This window comes from Phlebotomus papatasi, chromosome 2, assembly GCF_024763615.1.
Source record: "Phlebotomus papatasi isolate M1 chromosome 2, Ppap_2.1, whole genome shotgun sequence".
NCBI lineage: Eukaryota > Metazoa > Arthropoda > Insecta > Diptera > Psychodidae > Phlebotomus > Phlebotomus papatasi.
The window spans coordinates 66300928-66327905 of NC_077223.1; the positions used below are offsets into that span (position 1 = coordinate 66300928).

The following is a 26978-nucleotide window of genomic DNA, read 5'->3' on the forward strand; positions in this document are numbered from 1 at the left end:
TTGTTTACAATTTATTCTAGAAATGATATTATTTAAAACTGTCTAATACCCTCGACACACCTCTCTTTTTCAAAAACATTGCTTAAGTCTATCCTTCTTTTTCAGTGTCAAAATTGAACGCTACTAAATTTAATTTAATGTGATGTTCAAAAGAAGAATAAGAAGAAGAGTGCGAAAAAGTAGGATAGACATACGCAAAGCTTTTAAGAGAAAAAGAGATGTGAATTTTGACTTCATTTTCCTGAAATCAAAATGGCATTTAAAATATCAAAATGGTATCAAAGTTTATTCAAAATAGTTCTAAATATCTGTCAATGTTGATTAAACTTAAGCCATAGATGATGAATAAATAAATTTTAAAACTGTATTAGGTGAGATTCTTAACAAAATCTCACCTACTATAATCCTAACAAAATTTCATGTCGTCCGATCGACCTCAAATTTGGCCAAAATGTGTTTCGCCACTTCCTGATTCCGAATATATATGTGGCTAAGTTACGTTCCCGGCCGGCCGGCCGGCCGGCCGCTCTTTGGAGCTTAATAGCTCCTAAACTAAAAAAGATATCGACTTGCGGTTTTCGGCAAAGGTTATATATCGGGTGAAAATTGCAACTTGGTGCATAGACCCCCCACCCCCCACCCCTCCTTCCGCCATTTTGAAGACCCCCCTTTTTTTGTTTTCTCAATAGCTCCGCCCCTATGGCATTCAGCGGACTCAAATTTTAGTATGTTATAGCTGGGCCTTAGAGCTTTCCATCAATACCAAACTTAAGGTCCCCCGACCCCCCTGACCCGAGCTATAAGGGTCCAAAAAAAATTTCTTAAAATGGCCATAACTCCGGTTCTAATTGTCAGAATTTAAAAAGTGAGGGCTTTTTGGAAAGCTCTCGTGAAATGCCACTTCCCCTTCTAACATCGCAAGTTCATAAAACCACCGCTAGGGGCGCTTTTTTTAAAAAGAAAATTTTTAAATCTTAAAAGTTAAATAACTCAAAAATTCCATTGTGCATCGGGCTGAAAATTTAGTATGTTGTAGCCGTTGATTATACCTATCAAACAAAAAAAACCTTAAGTCGATCCATAACCCCTGACCCGAGCTATAAGGGGTCAAAGTTCGAACATTGACCGGCCTCTATCTCCGGTTCTAATTAACATAGCGACCTAAATTTTACCTTTTTGGTTTCGTCTCGATGAGCACTTTCAGATGGAAGTTCAAAAATTCACCACAGGTGGCGCTGTGATAGCGTCAAAATTCATCGAAATTCAAAGTCACTTTTCTCAAAAACGGCATTGTGCAAGTTAATGAAATTTTAGTATGTTGTAGTCCAGTCTAGGACGTTTCCAAAATGGTGCGTATGCGCGCTGTGGTTAAAACAGAACCGGAGATATGAGGGGTCAAAGTTCACAAAATTCAAAAAATCATATCTTCGGTTCTATGTGACCGATTTTGATGAGTGAGGGCTTAAACGAAAGATCTCACCAAATGCTACAACTTTCTAGAATATTTGAACTTCGTGGGACCAACACCAGGGGCGCCACAGTCGAAAAACCAATTTCAATATCACATAACCTCAATTATCTCGACTGTCGCTGAACCGATTTTGATGATTACTTCGGCATAATTGTAGAGGACATTTGTCTCTACATTTCGTCCATACATCATTTTCCACTCAGACTACGCTATCACTCATATTTTGCCGTTTAATTGTGAAAAAATTGATTTTTCCCATAATAACGTTTTGAAATAACTCAGATGCCAATTTGACTACCTCTACTCCACCAAGACACTTAAAATAGGGTTTTAAATGGAAAGTCCCACAAAATACAACAATTCTTTGAAATAGTTGAAGCTCAACAAATGACTACTTGGGGCACTCTGGATGAAAAAACGAGTTAAGAAACAAAAAACCTCGCTTATCTTGGCTTCTGAGTAATCGATGAGATCATGTTCTATAGGAAAATTATAGAGAACATTCTGGTCTACATTTCACCCATATATCACTTTTCTGCCAGTTCATCCAAATCCTTGATATTTTGGTTTAAATACAAAATTTGTATAATTTCACGAATTTGATTCAAGATAACTGAATGGCGTCTCCCAACTTCAGCTCTAAATCGAATTTGCATGCACTCCGAGTTAGCTCACGTTAAGAATCTCACCTATATAAGCCGGTTAGGATTATCTGTCCCTTTTCCTCTTGTTTTCCAATTGAATCACCCTCAAACATTCGTTGGAATAATTCTATTTTCTACCACATGGATTTAACCATCATACAAGAGAGTTACTGGCAAAATGGGAAAATTGACACGAACTCACGAAATGCAAATTGAAAAGCATTTCAATTTCTGCATTTTCACATCTCACAAAATACAAATTACAAGTGATGAAAATATTATGAAAATGTCACGCACAGATTTTATTTTTATTTTCTTTTTGTGATTCTTTCAATATTTACAACTCGATAATCTCTATTCAATATTTCAAAGGATATGATGTATATTTTATTTTGTAAAATAATGCAATTTAATTATTCATTCCCTAATAAATTAATAGAAAATCTCTCTCTCTCTCTTTTGTGATGCGAGATAATAAATTGCAATCAAATATTCAAATGTGAATAAAAATTTTAATATCGAGAGCAGTAAATGGTTGATAAATTGTCCCTTTAAATCCGTCTTACCTGACAATGGCCCAGATGTTGCTCAATGCTTGGTGATACTAGAAGAATCTGCCCTCGACACGTCAGTGTCAAGAGAAAACTGTCCAGGAGACGCAAGAAAGCATCCGTCGTTTGTGGTTTAATCCGAAACTGACAGGGTCCTGCAGATTTTCCAAATACATAATCAATCCTTAGGCCATGTGCTGAGAAGCGTAAAACTGCCGTCTTATCGACACGTCGAGGTGATTCAGCTACATGTGGTACCATTCCAGATAATTCTTGTATTGAATTATTGAGTTTATCTCTCCTATTCTTCTCTGCACGATTTCTTGCTTCTCTGCCATTGCTGCTGAAAGTAAATTTATTAAAAATAAAATTTAAATACAAATATTGCAAAATTAGATTAAACAAATGATTTTGTATTAAATGTTATTGTAAAAGTTCTGTCAATTCAAATAAATAGAATAATACTCGATGGAATTTCTAACAACCCTAAAACACTTTCAATATCGATTGACACAGTTGTCGAATTTCACGGATATTTATTATATAGACTATTTGAATTAATTTTCAATGCAAATATATTTAAAATCCACGTTTTGTCAATATTTCACGAATATAACAAACACACATGACAAAAAAAATTTTTTCGTATTTTTAACTCAACACATTTTAACAAAATTGGCAAAAATATTTACATGTGTGTTCAATGATGTTAAAAAGTAGCAAATTTGTAAAAATTATTTCATACAGCAATAGCAAATATCATCTGGCTCCATTTCATTCTATTCTATCTTAAAATTACAAGAAATTCAGCTGAGAAATTTATTACAAAAAATTATACGTATAGTATTGTTTTTAAAGAACTTTGTTTAATTCCGAATATATATTATAAATTTGGTTTTGATTAATTAGATTTTATAAAATATTCGCATTATTTTGAAATAATGTGTACAATGTTATCTTCAGTTTTTTCCACTGTTCGTCAAAGGATTGTCTTCTTCTCAAAACCAAAAAGACTCAATTTTCTCCAGAACTTTCAATCCTCGGTATGGGTCTTCCTCAGTGGGTCAATTAAAATCTTTAAAATAATTTTTGTTTTGAGAGGAAGACAATCCTCTGTCGAATGTCGGAAAAAACTGAAGATAATATCAAATTACATCAGATACAGTATTCGAAGTTACGTGCACAAGGTAATTTTGGCTTTCAGAGGGCATAAATTTATATTTCATTATTTTAGTCTTCGATTATGAGGTAAATCTTTACTTTTTATATCGCATTCAAGGCTCCTTTATATGACAGAATTTTAATTCGAAATCCCCCATTGAGCTTTATCTCAGCTCTAATTTGCCTATCTTTAGGCGTAAAAATCTACTCTGAAGCAATCTATGATCGAAATATTTTCGAAAATGTGTTCTCGAAATCAACTGTTTTGTGTCCATGTTTCTAGTTGCAAGCATTCAGAAGGCTGCCTGTAAATAATCTCAGTTACTACAAGCTCATCTGGGCTTATCACTGATGATTTTCTATTTAAAATAGTTTGAGTTATAGGCCAACAAAAAAAAAGTTCATCAAAATCTGTTAATAAATATTAGAAACATAATCCGGTCAATTTCGATATAACAATTTATCTATCTAATCGATATATAGTGGGACTTATCTTTAAAAAGGTCTCAATCTCAAATAGAATTACTAATTTTAATCGAAATTTCTTCATAAGCACCGAAAATGCATTCCGGTCAAGGTCAAGTTATTTTAATTTCGGAGGCAGTCAAAATCCCGAGTGTTCAAAATCCGGAAGAGGATGAAATTATATGGAGTATAATGTGTATAATAATTTCCCTAGTTTTACTATAGTTTTAGAGAGACATTTTTGAAGCTTATTAAAGTTCTGTATCTGTATATTGCTCAAAAATATACATTGTAAAAGAATAGATAATATTTCAATATAATTATTACGAAACTAAATATCAAGATTAACCTATATCTCGGAACAAAACAACGTAGAATAGTGTGGCATGGAATCATCGATACAAGATATATGATCTAAAATTTACATTTTGGCAGACCGTAAATTTCCCAAACTGCCCAATTGTGCAAAATTTATGCATTTACATAGCTGTTCTCAAGGAAAAGAAATACCAAAGTTTCATTAGAAAATCAATTTGAAAGAAAACTATTACGAAATCTTCAATGGGAATAAGAAAACCGCAAATATCCGCTCAATCTTTAAATTTGATATGGAAATTTGTCATCGAATTCACACAAAAAAAATGAAATTCACAAGACATTTAGGCCTTATTCGTTATCACTCTAATATTTTACTAGAATTAGCAAAAGATTTTTAAAACACTTAAAATATTTGAAAGTCAATTCTTTATCATACCGCACCTTAAAATAAATTAGCACAATTTCGTGCAATAAATTTACTTTAAATTCTTGACCCAGTCAAATGCTTCTAATTTATTTGTCTTATTTTTAGAATAAGACACTTTTTTAAATGTAACTTATCGCTTTTGAAATCGTAATGAATTGTGCACCCCATCACATAAATATATGTTATTTCAAAATATTTAATTCGTGAATTTGAAATTTTTCTCTTTTTAATCATGTCAACTTGAATGAACGCAATAATATGAATGTCGTAATTTCGCAAAACTTGTTATTTTACAGAGAAAAAAACATGAATAGAATATTTAATTATTGTAAGCTTAACCGTGCTAGAGATTAGTAAGTTGATAAAGGATTTATGTGATTTTGTTGCTTAGGAATTACGCATCAAATACATTGTAAAACGAAATGTAATTAAAAAGAAATATACAAACATTTAAAAAAATTTGAAAGAATAGTTGAATAGCAAAAAGTTAGCAATATTTGGAGTTATTATTATTTTGATAATAAATTTTATAATATTATTTAATCTTTATTTTAAGGAAATTATGTAACTATTTATTTTATTCAGGTTCAGCTATTCTTTGTTAATTTGTTTATGTTCTTTTTTTATTGCGCATAACAAAATCAAAAATTAAAATAGTTTTTAGAGTATTTACTGTACAACAAAATAAGAAAAAAATTATAATCCCTCCGTCCCAAAAAAAAGTCGTACGTTTGGGGAAAAGTTGGGGATTAGGGAATGGTTTTACGAAATGTTTTTGTTATAAAATAAGATAACAGTTATAACATAAGATATTCACAATAAACCAAATTTTTACTTTACATCGTCTCTTCATAACGATTTTCTTTCAAATGTACGACTTTTTTTGGGACAGAGGAAGTATCAGATATTTATGCAAAAGAATATTCGGAAATCAATTTTTAAAATCCAAAAGTTTGACTGTGACACTCAAAAGGATTAGTAAATTTTTATTATTTAAAACCAAAACGAGATTTAAGACTGACTATACAAAGGTTAAAGGACGTCGAGGTTACCAGTGGCAGGGATAAGATAAATTGTAATAGTAGGGGAGACTGGGGCACATGTAACCATTTTCGATAGATGCGAATTTGAGGTGATTTTCCAAGGACACCGTGATTTTTTGGAAAATATTTCTTAGCTCATGTTTTACCCTTGGGTATAGGCAATTCATCGAAGGTAATGCGGATGCTGGAAAACAATTGAGTTTTCCATAAAAATAAAATTTGCGTCACTGTGCATTTTTCTCTTTTCACAGAATACCTGGGGTAGAAGTAAACACTTTCTGGGGAGGATGTAAACACCTTTTTTCCCACTCTTGAAATTAACTTTGCACCACTCTCGATTATTTTAATTACTTAAGAGATATATAAAGACTGTATATTTTTCAAAAAATCACGACACTTTTTACAAAGAATAATTAAAATAGCAAAAAAACTAAAAGCATGCATATCAAAGACATTTTTCAATGGATTTTCCCCATATTTTGACATCATGTGACTTTTTATTGAAAACAGTGCCACCAATTTTTTTCGTAATCTATGAATTATAGATATTTCGCATGAAGGTCAATTTCCCGCTCTTTTACCTACTCATTTTGTGAAATTGAAATTGCCTGGTTACATCTACCCCAAATGCTGTTTTCTGACCAATTATTAATTCTTTTGAAATAATGAGAATCTCAATTTGTCTAGTAAATCCATAAATATAATCCTAAAAGATGTAGGAAAGAACTGGTATTGCTACATTTCGATTATTTTACACAGTTTTTAATTTCCAGGTGGAAATCCAAATGACCAAAATAATTGAAATATCAACATTTTCGGGAAAAATGATTTTTATTTTTAAAGTATATTAGGATTTTATTGACCAATTCTTCTGTGGACATACATCCCCATGGTATCTATGAATGCTTATGGGTTTTATCCTCTGGAGTCTTAAAATTAATGAAAAAAATCACAGTGTTTACAACTACCCCAGATTACTACTGCCCCAGTTCCCCCTATATGGCAAGAAGCTACAGTTTCAGTTTTTGAATTAATGTTTTAAATTAAAAATCTAATTTTATTGTTATTTTTTTAATATATTTTTTTAAGATCTTGATAAGTCTTTGAAATCTCTAAATTTTACAAAAAAAAACACATTAAACATTAAAGAAACGTACCGATATTATCTAAGTTTATGCACTAATTAATCATTACACAAGATAATAAAAACTAAATTAGTATTTAATCCATTAAATTTAAGACTATAAGCACATAATTTACAAAATAAAGTTTTAGAATGTATTGAACTGATAAAGAAAAATTCGTTAAACGAATATAAGCAGTTTTTCAAAGTAAATACTATAAAATGTTTTAAAAAACCAAATAGATTGAGACTTATTGTTAATAATCGTGTCGAGACTTTAAAAAATTAAGTCTTGCCCAAAAAAGGACCACGTAAATGGCAAACGAACTTGCTGACATCAAATGTCTTGCTCCACATGGGGCAGGGAAGAACAGACAAACACACAAGTAGGGGGTGGTTTGGATCATCCCACAATCAGAGATTGAGACTGATCCTCGATAATATAGGGTCGGAGGAACGTCTGTTCGACAGGGAACCCCTATTGACACTTTTGTCAAAATGTTAAAAATTATTTAATGTATCTAGTAAAATATAAGTAATATAACGTTTTTTCTTTAATATACCTTTTACTATAAACAGAGATGTTCAAATTTCATATCCCAAATAGTACAGAATAGGGTGTCAATAGGTGTTGACACGAGTTCTTAAAGTGTCAATAGACCCCAATTCACCCTATAGTTCTTACAATTTGTTGGTAAAGGATTAGCTCAAATTATTATACATTAAAAGTTTAGGTTTCAAGATCAAGAACGAGAGATTCCTTGCTTAAATTTACCGTACCTAATCCTTTACCGTCAAATTTCGTGGGCTAAATATTCTCGATCATAAGCCTGAATCTATTTGGAACCTAACCACCTTAACAGTGTACACAACTTTAAATTTTTCACAATTTTTCAGAAGACAATTTTCTCAACTTTAATTACTATGAGAAACAAACTATTTCATTGATTGGCTATTAAAGATGTCAGTTGAAATTTCATTGGAAAATTATTTTCTCCAGTTAATAACCCAGTATTAAATATAAATAGACTCTCGTAAAATGTAGCAAATAGAATCCTCAGCAATCACTCATCAATCCGGCAGATTTATTGCACAACTCTTCAATTTCATTATCATTTTAATTACCATCCTCAGAATACAACATTACCGCATCTAAAATTGCCGACAATATACAATAAACGTATTTTTATTGTGACTCCATCAACTAAAACGAAAAAATCAATATTTTGGGCAAAGACGTGTAAAAAGTAGGTTTTTTTTGTGACAAAACTCTATCATTCATTCGTCATTTGCTGATTGGTTAAATAAAATTTTCTGTATTTTTTGTATACACAATTAGAAAAGGAGTAATCGATCAATACAAAACAAAGTGCTCCCCCCAGAAAAAAAGAATGAAATTGTGAGGAAGGAATTGATGAGGATAAGATATAGAGAACCCCAATCATTCAAACATCACAAACATCTCTCATGAAAACTTCAGCTCAATTGAACATTGAGAAACATTATCATTTTATTGGATTGCAATTTCGATGACTTTTGATTTTTTTTCGTTTTACTGTTGGCACATAAACTCCATCGAAAAACATTCAAAACAAAAATGCGTATTTTACACTTTTGCTTCCCGTTTTCGGTACCCAAAAAATAAGAAGATATATGAGAAAGTACTTATGCGTGGTGTTTTATAGCACTCCATTGACTCCTCTTTCAACCAATAAACACACACATAATTTTGAATGATATATTTTGTATGCAAAGTTATCGTAAAATATACATATTCCTATTCGTTATTTAGGTGTCCTGAATTAATTTAATATAAATATATGACCCAAACGCACGATATGAACGTCTGACCTACTAATAATCGAATTCCATATTACTTTCCTGAATTTATAATTTAGGCCTTGGCACTCTCAAATAGAAGGGAAATTTTAAAACTTGGATATTTTGTAATAATAGTAATTACGATAACAGTACCTTCTAATAAGGCAATGGGATTTAGAAGGAATATTTCCTGAGTTATTAAATTTAGTTAAAGATACATGACGAAAGCGAAAATAACAAAAAAAAAATCTTGAGTGTCTACTAAAGCCCTAATTTAGCGAATGATCTACGCAAAAAATCATATTTTAAACTACTCCTTCTACAAATGACAACTAGGATTTTTTTGTTATCTTTATTTTAAAATATATTCATACATAAGGCATCTCCAGAATATTAAACATCCACCTTAAAACATTCCTCATTCCCAATGATTTCATCCGAAACACACAACTTTTGTCAGAACAATTTTTTTTCTAAAACTTGTGATTTCTTTTCAAACAGGGGGAGCACTATGTTTCAAATAAACAAAAGTTTATTTAAGAATAAGGTTCGTTATTGGGATTTGTCAGAGATTGTAAATTCTATTTGCAACCATTGGAAGTAAATTATAAACGGCTGGAATGCTGCAACAGATTGTACAATTTAATAATTTACTAACCAATTTTTTTTATCTCTTTATAAATTAATACTATGCATGGAATAGGTATACGATTTGTTTTTCAGGTTTTAGGTTGATTTTCAGATGTGATCAGTTATAATCCTGATTTTCCATTCTTGAATATGTTTCTTACAGAGTCCCGGTCAAAATCCCGAAAGCCAAAATTCCGAAAGCCAAAGTACAGAATGTGCTGAAATTCCGAAAGTCAAAATCCCGAATTTTTAAAAGTGTCATGGTTACTCCCACGATCGCACTCGCGATTGCTGGAGGAAAAGGGAAATTTTCTGTATCTTGGGAAATTATTCAGCACATTATCCTCCATATAATTTCATCCCTTTCAGGATTTTGAACATTGAGGATTTTAGATTTCGGGATTTTGGCTTTCGGTATTTTTGCCCTTTCGGGATTTTGGCTGTTTCCGTTCAAGGATACTAAGGATACCTTAGGTGGGCATTCCGTCCATACACAAAAATACTGTTGAATAATTACTAAAAATGATTTTTTTAAGATCAAAAGTTAAACACGCATTTGTCAACCTAATGGGGCAATTTCAAGGCTAGTTGAAAAGTTTTTGGAATTACTTAATAAGTCTGAAGCGGTTCTATTCGGTAATGAACCGGTCATGAACCTATAAATAAATATTTATCCAATAATCTATTCTGCAATTTGAAATTTTAAAAAATGTAGGGGAAACTGGGGCACCACCAAACACGGGGTACCACCAAAAACTGCGATTCTTTAACCGTATATTCGACTTAGAAGAGAAGACTTATAGAAATTTGTAGCCATTATTGGGATGCTTGTTCACTGCAGTAATGGTCGATATTGTCCAAGTAGTTTATAAATAAAAAATAGTGTTTGCTGCTACCCCGTATTTGGTGGTGCCTCAGTTTCCCCTATATTTATTTTAAATCTTCCTGTATTAGCTGAAGATTATTATTATCTATTTATTTTGATGTACCGAGCATGTATTGACCTTTTGCATATTCATCGGTTTACGATTTCATATTCGGTTTATAATGTGTATGAGAAATATGTCCCTTATTCAGAAGTCTCATTCATTTGATCTGGACGGGACTCGAACTCACAACTATGCCAGTCCAGTCCAGGGTCACACCGACTAGGAGTATGGACCTCTCTATTAGCTGAAGACCTTTACACATTAAGAGCAATTTTCATCAAAAATTTAAGGCTATTTTTGATGAAAATTTCTCTCAAACAGAATAGGTCTTAATGCAAAGGGAGAATATGAGAATCGTTTGATGGTACAAGATTCAGCCTACAATTAATCATCCCCCATCTGACGATCACCCGGACTGTCCCTTTGAATTAAACTTTACGGCTTCCCTACCATGTAGATCTCTTCTATATAACACTCAGAAAACAGCTCTGTGGAAACGGGTCTTGATTTAGCTCTTGAAATAAGAACGGGCATTTATGTCTTGGGTTAAAGACTATTTTACTTAAAGAAAAGCATTTATTTTAGAATATGCTTTGCCTCAAGAACGTACAGTCTTTGAATTTACATGCGTGGAAAAAATATAATTTCAAGTACTGAGTAGTTCTTAAAGCAAAGCTAAATGAGTTTTGATTCTAGTATCAAATTTTCTCTGTTATATCGCGACAAAATCGACGTACGCTCACAATTAAAAAGAGAAAATTAAATTAACATTTTTTTAATGAACCACCATTACATATACTTTTTAAACTGTAACTTGTCACATTCCCTCATTTTCTACTGAAATCCAAGCGAAATTGATCAAGTTTTATCCGACTCGAGACTCACATCTGGGAAGATATTTTTCCATCCGACTATCGATGAGTGAGATGCCTCTGAATATCGTGACATTTTTTTTCACAAGACCACCTTGCAAAATTCTTTCAAATATTTCACTATATAAATTTTCAAAATAAAAAATCATATTTCCACAACACTCCAGAGACTCGAGCAAAGCTTATTAGACACAATGTTTTATTTTCCAGGAAAAAATGTTTTTCGTTTTTCGAGCGTATTTCACCTATTCTCGGCATATTTCTTGTCGGCACTGTAATTTATTAAACCAAAAGACACTTCACTACCTGTAGAGGCTTCTGCCAACAATTTTAACTATAATTTCATTGAGAAAACTCTCGAAAACAATCACAACTTTGCGAATTAATTGCACTGTGAATTGTTTTGTCTGTCATTTGACAGCACTGGAAGCCACTGAAAATTTTCTCTGGAGAGACGGTACTCTCTATCTCTCGCTCAAGACACGGCAGCTCTTAGTTGATCTGTTTTAGAAAACATCTCTTGATTCTAAGCACGACATGTTTAGGTTGATTCGGGTCTTAAAATATTCTTACAGACAAGAGCTGTATTTTAGCAAGTCCCATACAAAGTTAGAACTGCCTTTTTCTGAGTGAATACTTCAAAGTAGTAGAATTACATTGTTGTTCTGCTATAGACAAGGGGTAACTCATTTCGGGTTTCGCGATGCACAGAGTGGGATTCACGGGTTTCGCGATGCAAGGAGTGGGTTTCTCGGGTTTCGCGATGCAAAGAGTGAGTTTCTCGGGTTTCGCGATGCAGAAATTGGGTTTCTCGGGTTTCGCGATGCAAAAAGTGGGTTTCTCGGGTTTCGCGATACAAAATGTGGGTTTCTCGGGTTTCGCGAAGCGTTTCTCGGACAATTGACGAGGCTTTCTCAATATGAGTTACCCCTTGGCTATAGACATATAAATTCTCTGCGTGTACATTACCCATTAGAAATATTCATTAAGTAAAAATACGCAAACTTTATGAGATGCTTAAGCATTCCAAAAGTATAACAAATTGCCACAATGAGCATTCTATTTTATTTATTGGAGCAAATCATTTGTAAAGAAAATGACATTGTATGGCTGTCCTTTCACAAATCAATATTGAACTATAATTTCCCAATGAAATTATCGGTCAATTAATCCTTTGTTCAATTTCATGATCTTGTCGAACATTTGTATATCAAGCCAACACTAGGAGTACAATGAATCAAACACACCCCTAACCAAAATAACGGATAAAACATAGTTATTTTTGTACTCTTTCTTTTTTAGTAGAACACAACAGAAAAAAAATTAGACCGCCCTCCTTTGAATTACTTTTATCCCCGAAATATCTTCTCTAAGAACTAAACGTATAGCTTCTATAAAGAATACAAACGGGGTGAATGAAGAAAAAAAGAGGTTAAACAATCCCACAATTTTTCATGTTTCACTTTTACTCTCATTTTTCTCTCTCTCTTTTAACTTTCTCACAATGTTTAGATTTTTTCACAGTACCCTCAACAGACGGGAATTTTCCCATGTGAATGGTGTACCCCCGAAATCAATACTATTTCACAATGTACCAAGGCTATAAAGCTCCACAAACCCCTATCATGAGTGGCGTCAGGAGGAGAAGAACATCATCAGCATGACAACATCCCAAAATATATATAAATATACATAATGTTTGAGCGACCAGTATACTAACTTTCTACATATGATGAAGATGACTTGAAAGCACAGAAAATTTTCATCCATACCACGTAGTGTGACACATATAAACATTTCTTATAATTCCAGCATCAAAACATTTTCACTCTCTACCGTAAAGCTTTCTTCTTCCCTTTTTTGACAGACACCAAAATTGGTTTGTAGATATGCCTTCGTTCGTTCGACAAAAATCTTTGTACGTGAAAAAGATGTACTTTTGAGATTCCACCAAGCTAAAAAAGAACTTCCCCAGAACCAATGACGAAAGCACATAACATGAAGGTCACTCCCCAAAAAGCTTTCTCTCATTCACTTCTTCGACATTTCAGGGCCAAAATATACCATCCAGTACTTTACTTTGTTGTGATGAATTTTTAACCAATCCCCATTCATCCCAAATTTTTGGAAACATTTCCCATTAATGGTATATATACTTCAGAAAATTCACACTAATAACAACCACTTGCTATTATTTTAAGTGCGTTGTTAAATTGGGAAAGGAAAAAGCTGTGCTTATCATGAAAACATACGCTACAGGGTGCTTCCACTTCAATTAGTTTAGGGGTAAAGTCGTCTTCTAACCACTGGCACTGTGAGATCCAAATCATTATTAATTACACAAGGGATAATTGTATTCGGGATTATATGAGGCTTTTTTTTTTTTAAGTAAAACCTTGTGCCTAAAAAATGTACTTAGCCATGTAAAAAAAAAACACTTTGCAGAATACTCGATTTGATGACTTTAAAGCTGTGGTTAATTTTTTGAATGACTGTAGTTTTTTTTTGTAAAATAAAGTTTCGTGTAGGGGAGGGTGAAAGGAGTGAAGCAATTCACGCATATTTCACGCACACAAAAATTAAATGATAAAGCTACTGCTCTATGAGGCACCTGACCCGTGTTCGAATCCCTTTTAGGTTGCCACACCTTTTCGGGACAAAATCGGCATTTTATCTCCATATATTATGTATTTTATTTCGATGTACCGGTCTTTTATTGCCAATTTGCACATTGTTCAGTTTACAAATTTACTATTCAGTTTACAATGTTTCGGGAAAAATGTCCATTCAGATGCTTCAATCATTTGTACCGGGAGAGACTCGAACTCACAACTGTGACAGTCGAACCGGGAGTTACACCGCCCAAGAGCCGAACGCTCTTACTAATTGCACCATGGACCCCCTATATCGGTAAATATATCAAAATCTTATAATTTCAGTTATTGAAAATCATTAAATCATTAAAAACATTTTGAGCAACTTTGCAATTTTTAATCAATACTTCACTACCGCTTGAGCTGAATTCCACAATCGAATTGAAGTCAATTTTTAAATTGACACAAACTATCGTAGAAGAAATACTATTAAATTTCAAATAAAATTTAAAAGCAAGAATTGTCTATTTGCAATAGGACTTGTTTGGTCTAAGCGCCTCATTTGTCGGTTCATAACTAAATTAATTTTACTAAACAATTGATTTAAAACATTAAAACGATTAGAAGTATTCGAGTCTCAAAAATCTTTAAAATGAATGTAAATTAGCCCTAATACGTTCAAAAATAAAATTTCCATTCGCATATAGGGTAAAGGCTCATAATTTTGGACAGTCCGCTTATAAACATCGATGTTCGAATTTTGAAGTGCGATATTTTCAATACTAATTGATTTCTTTTACTCTCTTTTCAGAAGGGTTGTTTTGAAACTTTGCAAGCTATTTATCGTCTTTTTTTTACTAAAATTAGTTTTAATACGTTTAAAAATGAATTGATATGTAGAGGTGAATTTGACTCTTATTTTGGACAACATGGTTGTATATTTGGAAAGCTAATTCGCCTCAAAAATATGCTCTGTGTTCTTCATTTCATGAACCAAACTTGCCAAGTCCTCTTCCTGATCATGTAAGGGAAACGTAGAATGTCACAAGAAGCCCGGAAACTTTCCATATCATTCATTAAAGTGAGTTGACTTCGATACTCCAAGTACGTGCGGATTCGCTCATTCCCTGACCTTTCCGGGAGCTTTTCAAGGCATTTCTCGCTACATCTCTTTTGTAGAGATGATGCTTCTTTGTTTCTCCAGGCATTTGCCCAACATAGTCATCACAAAAGCTAAAACTTCACGAAATTTCGAAAGAAAAAAAAACACATGTCCAAAATAAGGACTATCACCTTACTAGTGAATCTCGTAGAAAATTACCTATATTTCACACGAAAAACGTAATTCACAAGGCAAATATCACTTCAGGTCAAATGTACAAACCACCAATATTAATGTAAATCAACACAATATTCAATGAATATTTAATAATATCACTGAAAAACAGAGAGGAAAAAATTGTTAGTACTTCACCACACCTAAATAAGACTGAAGTAAACACGAAGTTCTGTCATATTTCCCGAAGCAATTGCTCACACTGAATTTTCAACAAAGCAATTTTAACTCAAATAATATTCAAAATTTAACGCTTTTAGTGTTAAAATTTTCCAAAAAGAACAAATATTTAGATATAATTCATTATTCATCAAATATTGCAATAAAAATCCATAATTTTAATTAATTTATTTTTAGTGTTCAATTTTACCCTAAAAGTGTCCAAATTTAGAAACTGTTCAAAATTATGAGCCTTTCCCCTACAGAAGAAAATTCGGACAATTCTCACACTGCTGATGAGTGAGAGTAAAGAGTAGTCTTTAAAATATTAAAGACTAAAATTACGTGTGTGAGTGTAGCAGGAAGAGATACGAATATTTATAATTTACTAATCTTTATAACTGATTTTACAGACCGATTGGTTGATTGATTAAGCCAAAGGTGTATTTCAAAAGAATAGGGAAAGTGTCCATGCTTCGTATAGCCCTGAACTTCGTAATGACTAAATTTTTATCTATTTCTCAATAAATGTGACTAATCGAATCCATATTTTAAGAACTATGGGAAAGTGCCGAGTGTTTAAAATACATTGTGGAAACACATTTATTCATAAATAAGGGAAAAATTTAGACATTACAAAGCTTGATACCGTACGAAGCATGGGCACTTTCCCTTAGAGAATAATTTGCAGGAAATTTAAAAAGAAATTCATTTTTTTATCACATAGCTTTATTACAAAAACACGATTTTGTACGTGTCCTCAAATATTCAAGTTTTTTTTTTAATTATTTTTATTTATTTTGTATAATCCTCTTATCAACAAATACTGAAATGTGAAAATAATTTTTAGGACTTTAGGGGGAAGTGGGGCAGCTTTGTAATAGGGATTTTCCCCTAATTGATTTCTAAATTTCGCAATAAACGGACTATTAAATGACATGGGCTAAATGTATCTAATTTCGGCATATTTGCTTGCAAGCGCCAAAATCCAGAGTTTAAAATGTAATATTTACAATAACGTTGATTTTTCTGGTACTTCTTTTAATGAGTGTTGCTTGGAACCTTGTAGATATTTTATCATCTTTGTTTTCTCTAAAATCATTCTAAATACATTTTAAAATAAATGAAAATATAAGCATACACAGTAAAAAAGAGATGAAATTGGCTAGTTGAATTCTATTAGTTGAATTGAACTGGTTGAAATTTCGAATAACAACCATTGAAAAAATCAACTTTCAATTGAAAAGGAATCAATTAAATTGCAGAATTAGTAAAATTCAACCCTCGATAATGGCCCAAATGCAATAAATAGTAGTAATAATTACTATAATAGTAATAAAATGAAGCAACAAAATGGCATAAACTTCATTCAACGTCTGATTGAATATTGCTACGATTATCGCGTGTAATAGAATCAATTCGATTTTCGTAGTAATTTTTCAATCGATTATCGCAGCAAAAAGTTCAACTTTCAACTAATTTCGTTTGAACTCATTCTTCTTCTTTTTATATTTTGTATAATTTCAGTACAATTGTTGAAGGAAAATTCAACTCAGTTTGCTTTTCAACTACGAATATCCCACTTGTTTGCTTTTCAACTTTGCTTACTACGATAATCGTTGCAAATTTACTACAATTATCGATGCTCTCCCATTACACGCGATAATCGTAGTAATTATTTTTTACTGTGTAGCTTTGGTGGTATATTTCGGCCACCCTTATTCTCATAGTTTCTGGTCCTACCGGAATTCTTCCAAATTTTTTTTTTGTTCATTGTATAATCTCTGGTGTATTAAAAAAAACTAAATATTGCTAAGCTTAATATAAACTAAATTGCAAGCTTACCGCAATTTAGCACACTACAGTGAAATTTTTCGTAAACTTCTCATTCCCATAATAATTGTAAAATATAATTTTCTTTAAATTTTTTTAGAATAGAGAAATAGAAGAATAATATGACTGCGTTATCAATTAAAAATTACAGTCTTTTAATTCTATACAAGCAAATTAAAGCAGATTTTGTAAAGATTTAGCTTTTGCAAACTAGATTTAATTTTACTGACAAAATTGATTTTTTAATTACTGACCAACAAATTTGTGCTATACTATAAAATTATTGTGCTATAGGCATTATTCTGCCTGAAGAATTAGAGCAATGAATTTAATCAAATAACCTGTGTTAGACAAATTTAAAGTAATTAAATTTAATTTTTAATGAATAAGTGGATTTTATGCTTTAAAACGTGTGCATCGCAGTACTTATATCTCTCTTTTTAAATAATTTATCTGTTAAAAGTTCAAATTTTAGCTCTACCGAGAAACTAGTGATTTTTTCTTCTGCTTCAAGATACGATATAACAATTTAGTGAAAGGATAAAGGAATGATTATCGAAAATGTAATTGTAGTATTTGGCATGTCAAAATTACAAATTTTATCTGTCCCAAACTTTTTGATACTCTATGTAAGCTCATCTTCATATCAGCATAAGAGTTCTACAACTTCTAATTTTCAAGCATATGAAACCAACTTAAATCGGAAAATGTGTTTGCCTGAACAACATGAGTTGATAGAAATATTGGTAAGAAGTTTTCCCTAATTTTGCATACCAAGGCTTTTCATGAAACTTAAATACAAAATTCAAAAAACATGTTTTGTGGAACAACCTTGTCAGAAAATCTCCAACAGAATTGTTCTTCTCATCCCAAATTGTGGTTTATCTCCTGTGCTGAAAAGCTCATTATTCTAACTCAGCATTTGGAAGAAATGGTCCACCTTATTTTGAGAACATAAATAATTATATTTCGCGTGTTTTAATACAATGTACAAGTGAAGAAAAATGATTCAAAAGCACCAACGATGGGAAAAAGCTGCGCATAAAAATTATGATATAAAATACCTTTTTCTCTTTTTTTTTCTTTCCTCGATAAACATTTTAATTAAATGGGTATCATTTAAGGAGAGAACATCCGGAAATATATTAATGAAAATTGAAGTTAAATAAATTCAAAAGAGAATAATTTTTCAATTTTCTTACGAATTTCATTCCTTTCACCCCCCTATTATTGGTCATATTTACCAACTTTCCCGTTTATTTAAAAGCTCTCATCCATAGTCTTCATCTTATTTTATATAAATGATATCAACTTCATATAACCATTAGACTGTATCACTAAATAATGATAATATATAAGCGACAATTCCCCGAAGCCATACTCAGTTTAACGGATCAAATATGTATAATTTCTAATAAGTACAAATTAGGGAAAAGTGAAATGAATTGAACATTATTATTAATGATATACTCCAATGAAATGTTTTGGGTCCATACAGATTCACAGCATCAACAGAACAAAAAAGAAGTCATTCGGGTGGAAAATCTGTAGCAAGAAAATAATGAAAGGCGACAGATACGCAATAAAATCTTATTAATGTACAATAAATCATCCAATTTGCCAATTTCTTTCACCTTTTTCCACATCTTTTACTCCTTTTTACTTGCTCTTCTCATTCAACTGTCAATGTTCATTACAGGTGTATCTCCCCAATGGTATTTTTGGATGTCTAGATACGTTTGTTGGAATTAATTATAACGGAACAAAAAAAGACATATAGGTACATACTGAATATAAAACCCTATACGTGAAAAATCAAAGATAGATTAGGCATTATATATTGCTATAGATTTCATTTAGGACCTTGTTTTGCTTTTTTTGCTACTTTAGCATTTTAACAAAATGACTTTTCGCCTAGGTGAAATGAATATAAATGAAACTTGAGACAACACTGTCATATCCATTTAAGTTAGAAATGAATTTATAACCACGACAAAGTTGAAGGCACTCTTCAAGTAATTCATTACAGCTTTACTCCATGAGTTTACATTAACCTGAAATCTTATGCTGACATAACAGCTAAAAAAAATGTTTGTTACTTGAAAAAATTTACTAGCACTGCATTAATCAAAATTTTGAGACCATCCATTTTTTGTCCTTTTGTTTTTCATTAGCTTATTACTAAGCAAACTGAAGAAATGGGACATTATTTCGGACAGCTTACAATATCGAACAATTGTGGTTAACATCGGACATTGCAACTAAATTGATTGGAATTATAGAATTGCCTATGATCATTTAATGAAGAATATTTCTCCTAAATAGTTCTTCTTTTGAGAGTATTTTGAAACAAAATCCATTCAATTTTTATCTGTAATTTAAATTAAAATCGTTTTATTGATACTTCTGTATGAAAGATTTTAACGAAAAATATCATTGATCTCTTTATGTTGTCTGCAATCTTTTTTTTTTTGCTATGGTAAAACATCTATAATTTTCTACTGATAGTTTAAAAAATAATATTGTTAAAAACATATTTTGTCCTAATTTGTATTAACAGTGATTGGTAATTCATGTAAAAAAAAGACATTTTGTCAGCGGTTCAGAAAGGAGGACATACTTCTTATATCGGCCATTTATTTGTTACTGAAAGTTTTATAATTTTCTTCTTTTTTTATTACCAAGAGATTGTACAATGTCAAAGGAACAAAACAAACAAAAAAAAACATTGGAAGGGCAGGAAGACAATTCAAGGGAAAAACTTAGGTGTACGACATTACACACACGGTGAATTTTCTCTATGTAGTACGTAAAGTTATGTATATACTTTTATTCATATTTAATTTAGGGATCTTGTGAGTAAGTGGATAGAGTTCTCTGGTTCGAGCGACGGTGGTCCAATCTCACCCAGTACTGGAAAAAAAATTAATCGGCCGGACGCATAATTTCAGGTGGCTTGCCCTGTTTCAACTGCTTACCTCCAGTATGGAAGTACTCAAATCAAATCAAATTCATGGAATTTTGAGGAGGAAAAGACGTTGCCGAAATTGCAAACTGGCCGAAATTTGGTCTGGTTCCCTTAAATCAAGCGCCCGGCAAGTTGACCTTTTTATATGGAGCTATTTGAAGCCAATTCCTAAATTGATCTCGGAGTCAACACACAGTGCTCCAAGGAAAAAATTTATTTAAACAAAAATTTTGTATATTTATCCCTCAATACGGAAAGGTATCTTATAATACGGAAAAACTTCTCACTTTTTTAATATTTAGCATAACGATCACGAGTGCAGAAAAATTCCCATACGCATTTTTGTATGTAAAAGTAAGAAATTGGCTTCAACTTTGAAGGCCACTCGCCGGGGACTAGCCTTAAATGATTTTTTGAAACAATAAAAACCACAATTGTTTCCACTGAAATCCGCGAGGTGTACCACATTAAAATTTTATGGAAAATTGAATTGCAAAAAGTGCTTCCGTGTAAGTACTTTTAAATATTTTATATAAGGCTGTGCACAGCCGAAAAAAGTAAGCCCTTTTCACCATGTCTGATTTTCATTTAATTTTTAAAAAGACTTTTTTAAAGATGATATTATAATAAAACTTAGTTAATTAAGAAATCGACTTTCAGTGAAAAATATCAAATATTGTAGGGGAAGGCTATCGGGCATCGCACACACTTTGGCTGCGAACACTTTATTTTAATATAGGAAAAATATGAAGTCTTCGAAGCTAGTGTCTGTGCGAAGCCTGAAAGCCTTCCTCAATATCAAAAATATACTTTTAAAACAAACAATTTCTCTTAATATTAATAATTTTCTTAAGAAACCATTTTAGTGATTGTTTCCCTTATTCAGATTTCTTTTAATAAAATACAATAATTTTAGTCAATAAATAACCAAATATGGTTTTCTTATTTGTTAGACTAGAGGTCACAAAACATGCTTACTGGCCAAAAAGTACTTAATCTACCCTATTTACAACAATTTCAATATACAAATAAAATACTTTGATTTTGTAATTTACAATTGCAGTGATATTGAAATATCCCAACTTATTCAAAATGGTAATTAAATATGTACTTATGGGGAAGTGGGGCTATATTGAAAATACTATTTTTTTCGCGTGTTTTTAAAGGAAGCTGGACTTTTACGTAATATAATTTAGATAGACAAAACAATTAAGAATCTGAATTAAATTATGTTTTTATTCAACTTCCTTTAGAAAAAAAAACTTTAAAGTAGCCCCAGCTCAATGTAGCTCCATCTTCTCCTATACCACAAAAAATGATTAAAAAAACTACATATAGATCCGTTTTCGAAGTTACTAAAAAGTATGTAGGATATGAAAGAGAAGTCGGATGAGTCGGAAATATGTCTCTATGGGTAGGTATATTTACATATTGAACTTCAGCAGAAACTGGAAATTTATAACTTCATTAAAATACTAATTTGCCGATAAATTTTGAGGTAATAAATTAGTAATAGAAAACGTGCTGTATATTTTCAAATAGCTAATACCCAAGAGACACAATATCTCGATTTTGTTAAGTATAAAATAGTTCATGAATGATTGGTATATGAGCTATTAAAAAAATTTCAACTGTTTGAAACAACCCGATCTACTACTTCTTTTATAATTTTATTTTTATTTTGTTGCTTGAAGTATTATTTTGTGTGTTATGGTGTCTACACACTAGAAGCAGTTTTCGTCAAAAATTGCCTTTTTAAAAAATTTTGACGTTTCTGCCTATAGGGGAAATTTTCTTTAAAAAAGCATTTTTTAAAGAAATTTCTACATAGAGGCCATTATTCATCAAATTTAATTTTAACTGATCAATTGATTTAAATTTTTAATTCTTATAACAAACTTCTTCTTACTCTTTTCCGAATTTGATAAATTCCACATAATTTTTAGGGCATTTTAAATTAAACAATAATCCCAATTAGTTTAACTAACTTGAATTTCAATCATAACAATGATAACAATTAGTTACAATAAATATACTAACGGCTTCTGACATTTTCTTTCTATTGTTTAATTATTTTACAATAATTCCACAATAAATACTAGATTTTTATGTAACCCATGAAGAATATCCGGAACTGTAATTGAATTGAAAATGAGATACATAAAATATGCTCTTGAGAATAATCACGTATATGATCATATTAACTTCTGTATTACTTTATTTGACACACGTTTTCTGATAGCCTGGGCAGAGTACGAAACGTGACATCAACTAGTTTTTGTCACATCTTCTGGCTTTCAATTTTCATTCGTGCTATGGGATGTTTGAAAAAAAAAAGCTTTATGGGACACATCTTTAACTATTAGCACGATGTGATATAGCTCTATCCGTCTCGACACATTTTACTGTGTATATAAATAATACTATATGGTGCAACATTGTTGCTGAAAATTTAATGATTATTACTTTCTTGGGTTGTGGTTGACATAACATGTAAGAATATATACAAACTGCATCTTATGACGCTATTTTGCTTTTTGTTTTAAGCATTCAATCCCTTATTTTTAAGAGTCAAAAACCATTAAAATGCAGCTATAATGAATAAGAGATGAGAAACAGTTTAGACATAGTTGAATGAATTCATGCAACTGCAACATTGTGTGATTAAATATTTACACATTGTTGCATAAGAAAAATCTCTCCAAGGAATGTTCTAATTTATTAGCAATTCAATATTGAAACATATGCGCAATTTTTTATTCAAATATCAAAGTGATTGAATATTATTCTACTCACTCATTTTTTCCGCTAGACAGACTATTTCACACATAACTTATTATTATTTTTTCGTTTTTTATAATAATACATAGTTATCAGGACTGTTGTATAGGATATGTTTTTTTTAAGTCAATGAAATGGGTGAGAATTGAGAATAATCGAATTGAACATTTATCGTTTAATAGGAAAATTGAATGAAAACTTCATGGTAAAGCTCTGACAGACGGACAAACAGGATGACATAAAAACACGAAAATTTTCCTAAAAGTCTACTGAAATGTAACCCATGGGTTCGTAACGGTGCTATCACACTAGGATTTTTCACAATTTAATTTTAATTTAAACTTAGCAAATTGAGCATTAAAATTGCGGGAACCACTTGAAATTTTTCATAGCCAGGACACATTTTTGCGAGAAATTTGCTAAATTCAAAAAAGCCGCGCACAGATTGCCAGTTGTTTTATTTTGTCATTTGTCATTTTGTTACATTATTAGAAAAATGAGTGAGTCCAGTAATGAAGAAGAAATTTTCCTACTTTATGTAGGATACATATTCAATAAAAATGTGTCTCAAGGTGAAAGGAAGAAATTGTGGGCCAGAAATTGGATCCAATGCCCAACAATTTTCATCGTATGGCTACTGAAGAATTTAAGGAACTACTTCACATAGTTGGATCTTATTTGCAGAAAGAAATAACGAAAATGAGGGTGCCTATATCGCCTAAAATTGGAATTGTTGAGCAATTTTAACATTTTAATTTGCTGAGTTGAAATTAATTTGAGCAACCACATTTATGCTATTTTAGCATATCTAAAAACATGTTCTGGTGTGCCAAGTTATAGTTCATATTAATAAATAAGCGAAAATCCATTTATTTAAATGATTTTTAATGCAAAATAACGCATAGGAACAATTCATCTGAAGATTAAATTGAATTTACAAATTGAAAAAATCCTAGTGTGATAGCACGGTAAAGCGGTCTTCAGACTAAAGGTTTAGCCCAGTTCCCGATGATCTCAAAATCCTAAATAGCAATCTTTTTTATTGCTTTTTTTTTCAGAATTTAATAAGTCATTTGTTATTAATAATCAGATCCTAAGTCAAATTTTTTCAAAAAAATTTAATTGTTAAAAAATTAGAGCAGTTAAGCCATATGGCTAAGTCTTAGGTCTGAAGCACGTATATGATTTCGGAATATATACATAATGGCTTCTAGGGTAACATGGGGTAATTTGGAATTATGTTTAATTTGGAACTTTGAGATTTCCTAACAGTTTTAGATGTCAAGAGCAAAAAACAATGAAGAGTTATTCTGATGGAAAGTAAAGTCTTGTTCTTATTCGTCATATTCCTTTTCTCTTTGACCATCTGAATGATACCGAATTACCCTATCTTACCCTACGCACTAAAAAAAATATGTCCATAATGAAGCAAATTGCTTACGCTTCTGTAGGAAAAGCTGAGAAATATGGACATATTTTTCTCTAGTATGTAGAGGCCATAACTCAAAATCTAGTGATTATATCGCTCCCTGGAAATTACAAGGGCATAATTAAGTTTTATGAGATTTTGATATTTTAATGGACTTAGAAAGAGAATTTAATAAATTTTCATAAAGATATTAAGTCACTAAATTTCGTTATTAGAAATGTATTTCAAAATTTTACATTTTTTAAGATTAAATAAGCATGAGGGTCAATGATCGCTATCTTTTCGATTTAAAGGTTTTTAACATCAAGAACTAAAACATCGCAAGGCATCTTATTTTTCAGCCGATTGGCGTAAGTATGGATGCTATTAAAAGGTTCTTAATCCCAATAATATCTAGCTAGTTCTGCATTTGGGATAAATAAATAAGAAGCCAATGAATTGATTTTTCTGAAATTCAGAATGCCGTATTTTCACTTCAAAATTATGATTAATGAATAACTTTAAATCAAAATGGTGATTCAGTTACTATAAAAGCTAATAACAGGTTGAAAAAACTTAACAAAATTTTCGCACCTCCTAACTCCCGGTATTCTACAAAATGTTGAACACTTTTGAAATCCCTTTTTAATTGGAATATTTATGTTAATTGACGGTAGCGAATATTGTGAAAAAGGTTAATGGATATCTATGCCGAATTAATAGGTTTACCATTCATTCATAAAAGTCAAATATTGTCGACCGTGACATCGAGCATAAAAAAAACATTATTCATATTAATTTAAATTCAAATCACAACTGACGGTAATCCAAATCTCCAACATCAATATTCTGCCCAATGGAAGTCATAAATAAATTTCCATTGTTATTTCCCTGTGCAGACAATCTCTAATTTGATTGTGATTAGCTTACAATGTTGATCTATACCGTCCTCATGTATTTTATTTTTAGTCCTGTTATTAACTCAAAAGTCAATTAAAAAACAGCATAATTTAATGAAGTTAAAAGATTAAAAAATCAAGCATATGATCAACTCTTATATTTTTTTTTTAAATTCGCATAAAAGCCATTGCTAAATTCAAACGCAACGACGCATTTTATCACTAACGGTTTTGGAGGAAATACATATAAATATGGAGATATAAACAAATATATATATTAATGCATGAAACCCCCTTTGGCGACAAGGTCAAAAGTGTTACGATCATTTTCCAGGGTTATCAGAAATACGCAGCAAAATCCATAAAGGCTGTAAAATACAGCTGAAAAGAAAAAGATGATACTCTGTGGAATAGTCAGGAAGACATTGTGGCATTTTATTCAATTATTGCTGCTCACTTTATGTCATATTCTTATACCAAACACCTTTCCTATCATTTTATGTTTTTCGGCTTCGTCTTTCCCGTGTCTTGCTCAAAATTATTTCCCCTTCCACTTTACCCATGCCACTATATATATTACACACATTATGATAAAGTTCGATGTCCGACGAGCATTAATTCCGTTTCTCTTCACAAACATATATTAATATAGCGGTTTCTTAGGTGGAAATTATTTGCCAAAAAAAAAAGAATTTTATTTCATCCTAATCTCTAAAGAATTACCAAAAAAATCTCCATTTTTCAAGATATTATACAATATTTTTTCTTTTTCCTACTAAGATTCCACCAACTGATTATAATTCATATATTTCACCAAAAATTTCTCTCTTGTGCTTTCTTCTCATCATTTTCATTTGCCTTTTGCTATACGGTACACAGATGTTTTAGTTTAAGACTTCCAAGTGTCAGTTTAAAGGTGATGCAGTATATTGTTAATGATACATGAGTTGCGACAGATGCAAGTGAATATGACACTGAGACAAATTCTCTAATTGGAGGGATAAGTCTCTTCTTGACAAATGTTGTCAGAAAATGGAATTTCGGTCTTCTTTATTTGTTCTTCTCTTTATTTGATTTTTCCAACGTTTCGTTCCTACATTTATATATGTTATTATTTTTATTTTGAATTGTACACCTTGAACAAAGTGCCAACCAAAAGACCTAAACGTTTGCAAAAGTAAAATAGAAAGAAGAACAAATAGAGAAGACTGAAATCTAGTGTTTTCCTGTTTTTTTGACCCACATAACCCCTTAAGGATGATCTTTATACCATCCTCAAATTCTCTTTTGATGTCTTGACCATCCTTATAAGCTGGATACATTTACGACTTAAGCCAAAAGATGGCTTAACGTAATTATAATCAAAATAATGATTAGACTACATTTCAATCAGAAGGGAGATCTTGAAACCACCTTTAGCTTAGACGTCTCGAACCAACTTCCATATTGCATTATGGTTAGGGGGAAGTGAGGCTACATTGTTATACGATTTTTTTGCATATTACTAATGCAAACTGGACTTAAACATGATGTAATTTGGATAGA

The 26978-nt window shown here is 31.4% G+C and overlaps 1 protein-coding gene across 4 annotated transcripts in view; it reads right to left on the bottom strand.

Annotated features, from left to right (window-relative positions):
- Positions 1–26978, bottom strand: part of LOC129803881 (basic helix-loop-helix ARNT-like protein 1) — a 121172-nt gene that overhangs the window by 26270 nt on the left and 67924 nt on the right. For 2 of the 4 annotated variants that reach the window (XM_055850749.1, XM_055850747.1), the window contains one exon: positions 2682–3006. In XM_055850749.1, coding sequence (XP_055706724.1) covers positions 2682–3006 — 325 coding nt within the window. Of the gene's footprint in view, positions 1–2681; positions 3010–26978 lie in introns of all 4 variants that reach the window. The other 2 variants (XM_055850748.1, XM_055850746.1) reach the window with 1 other exon arrangement.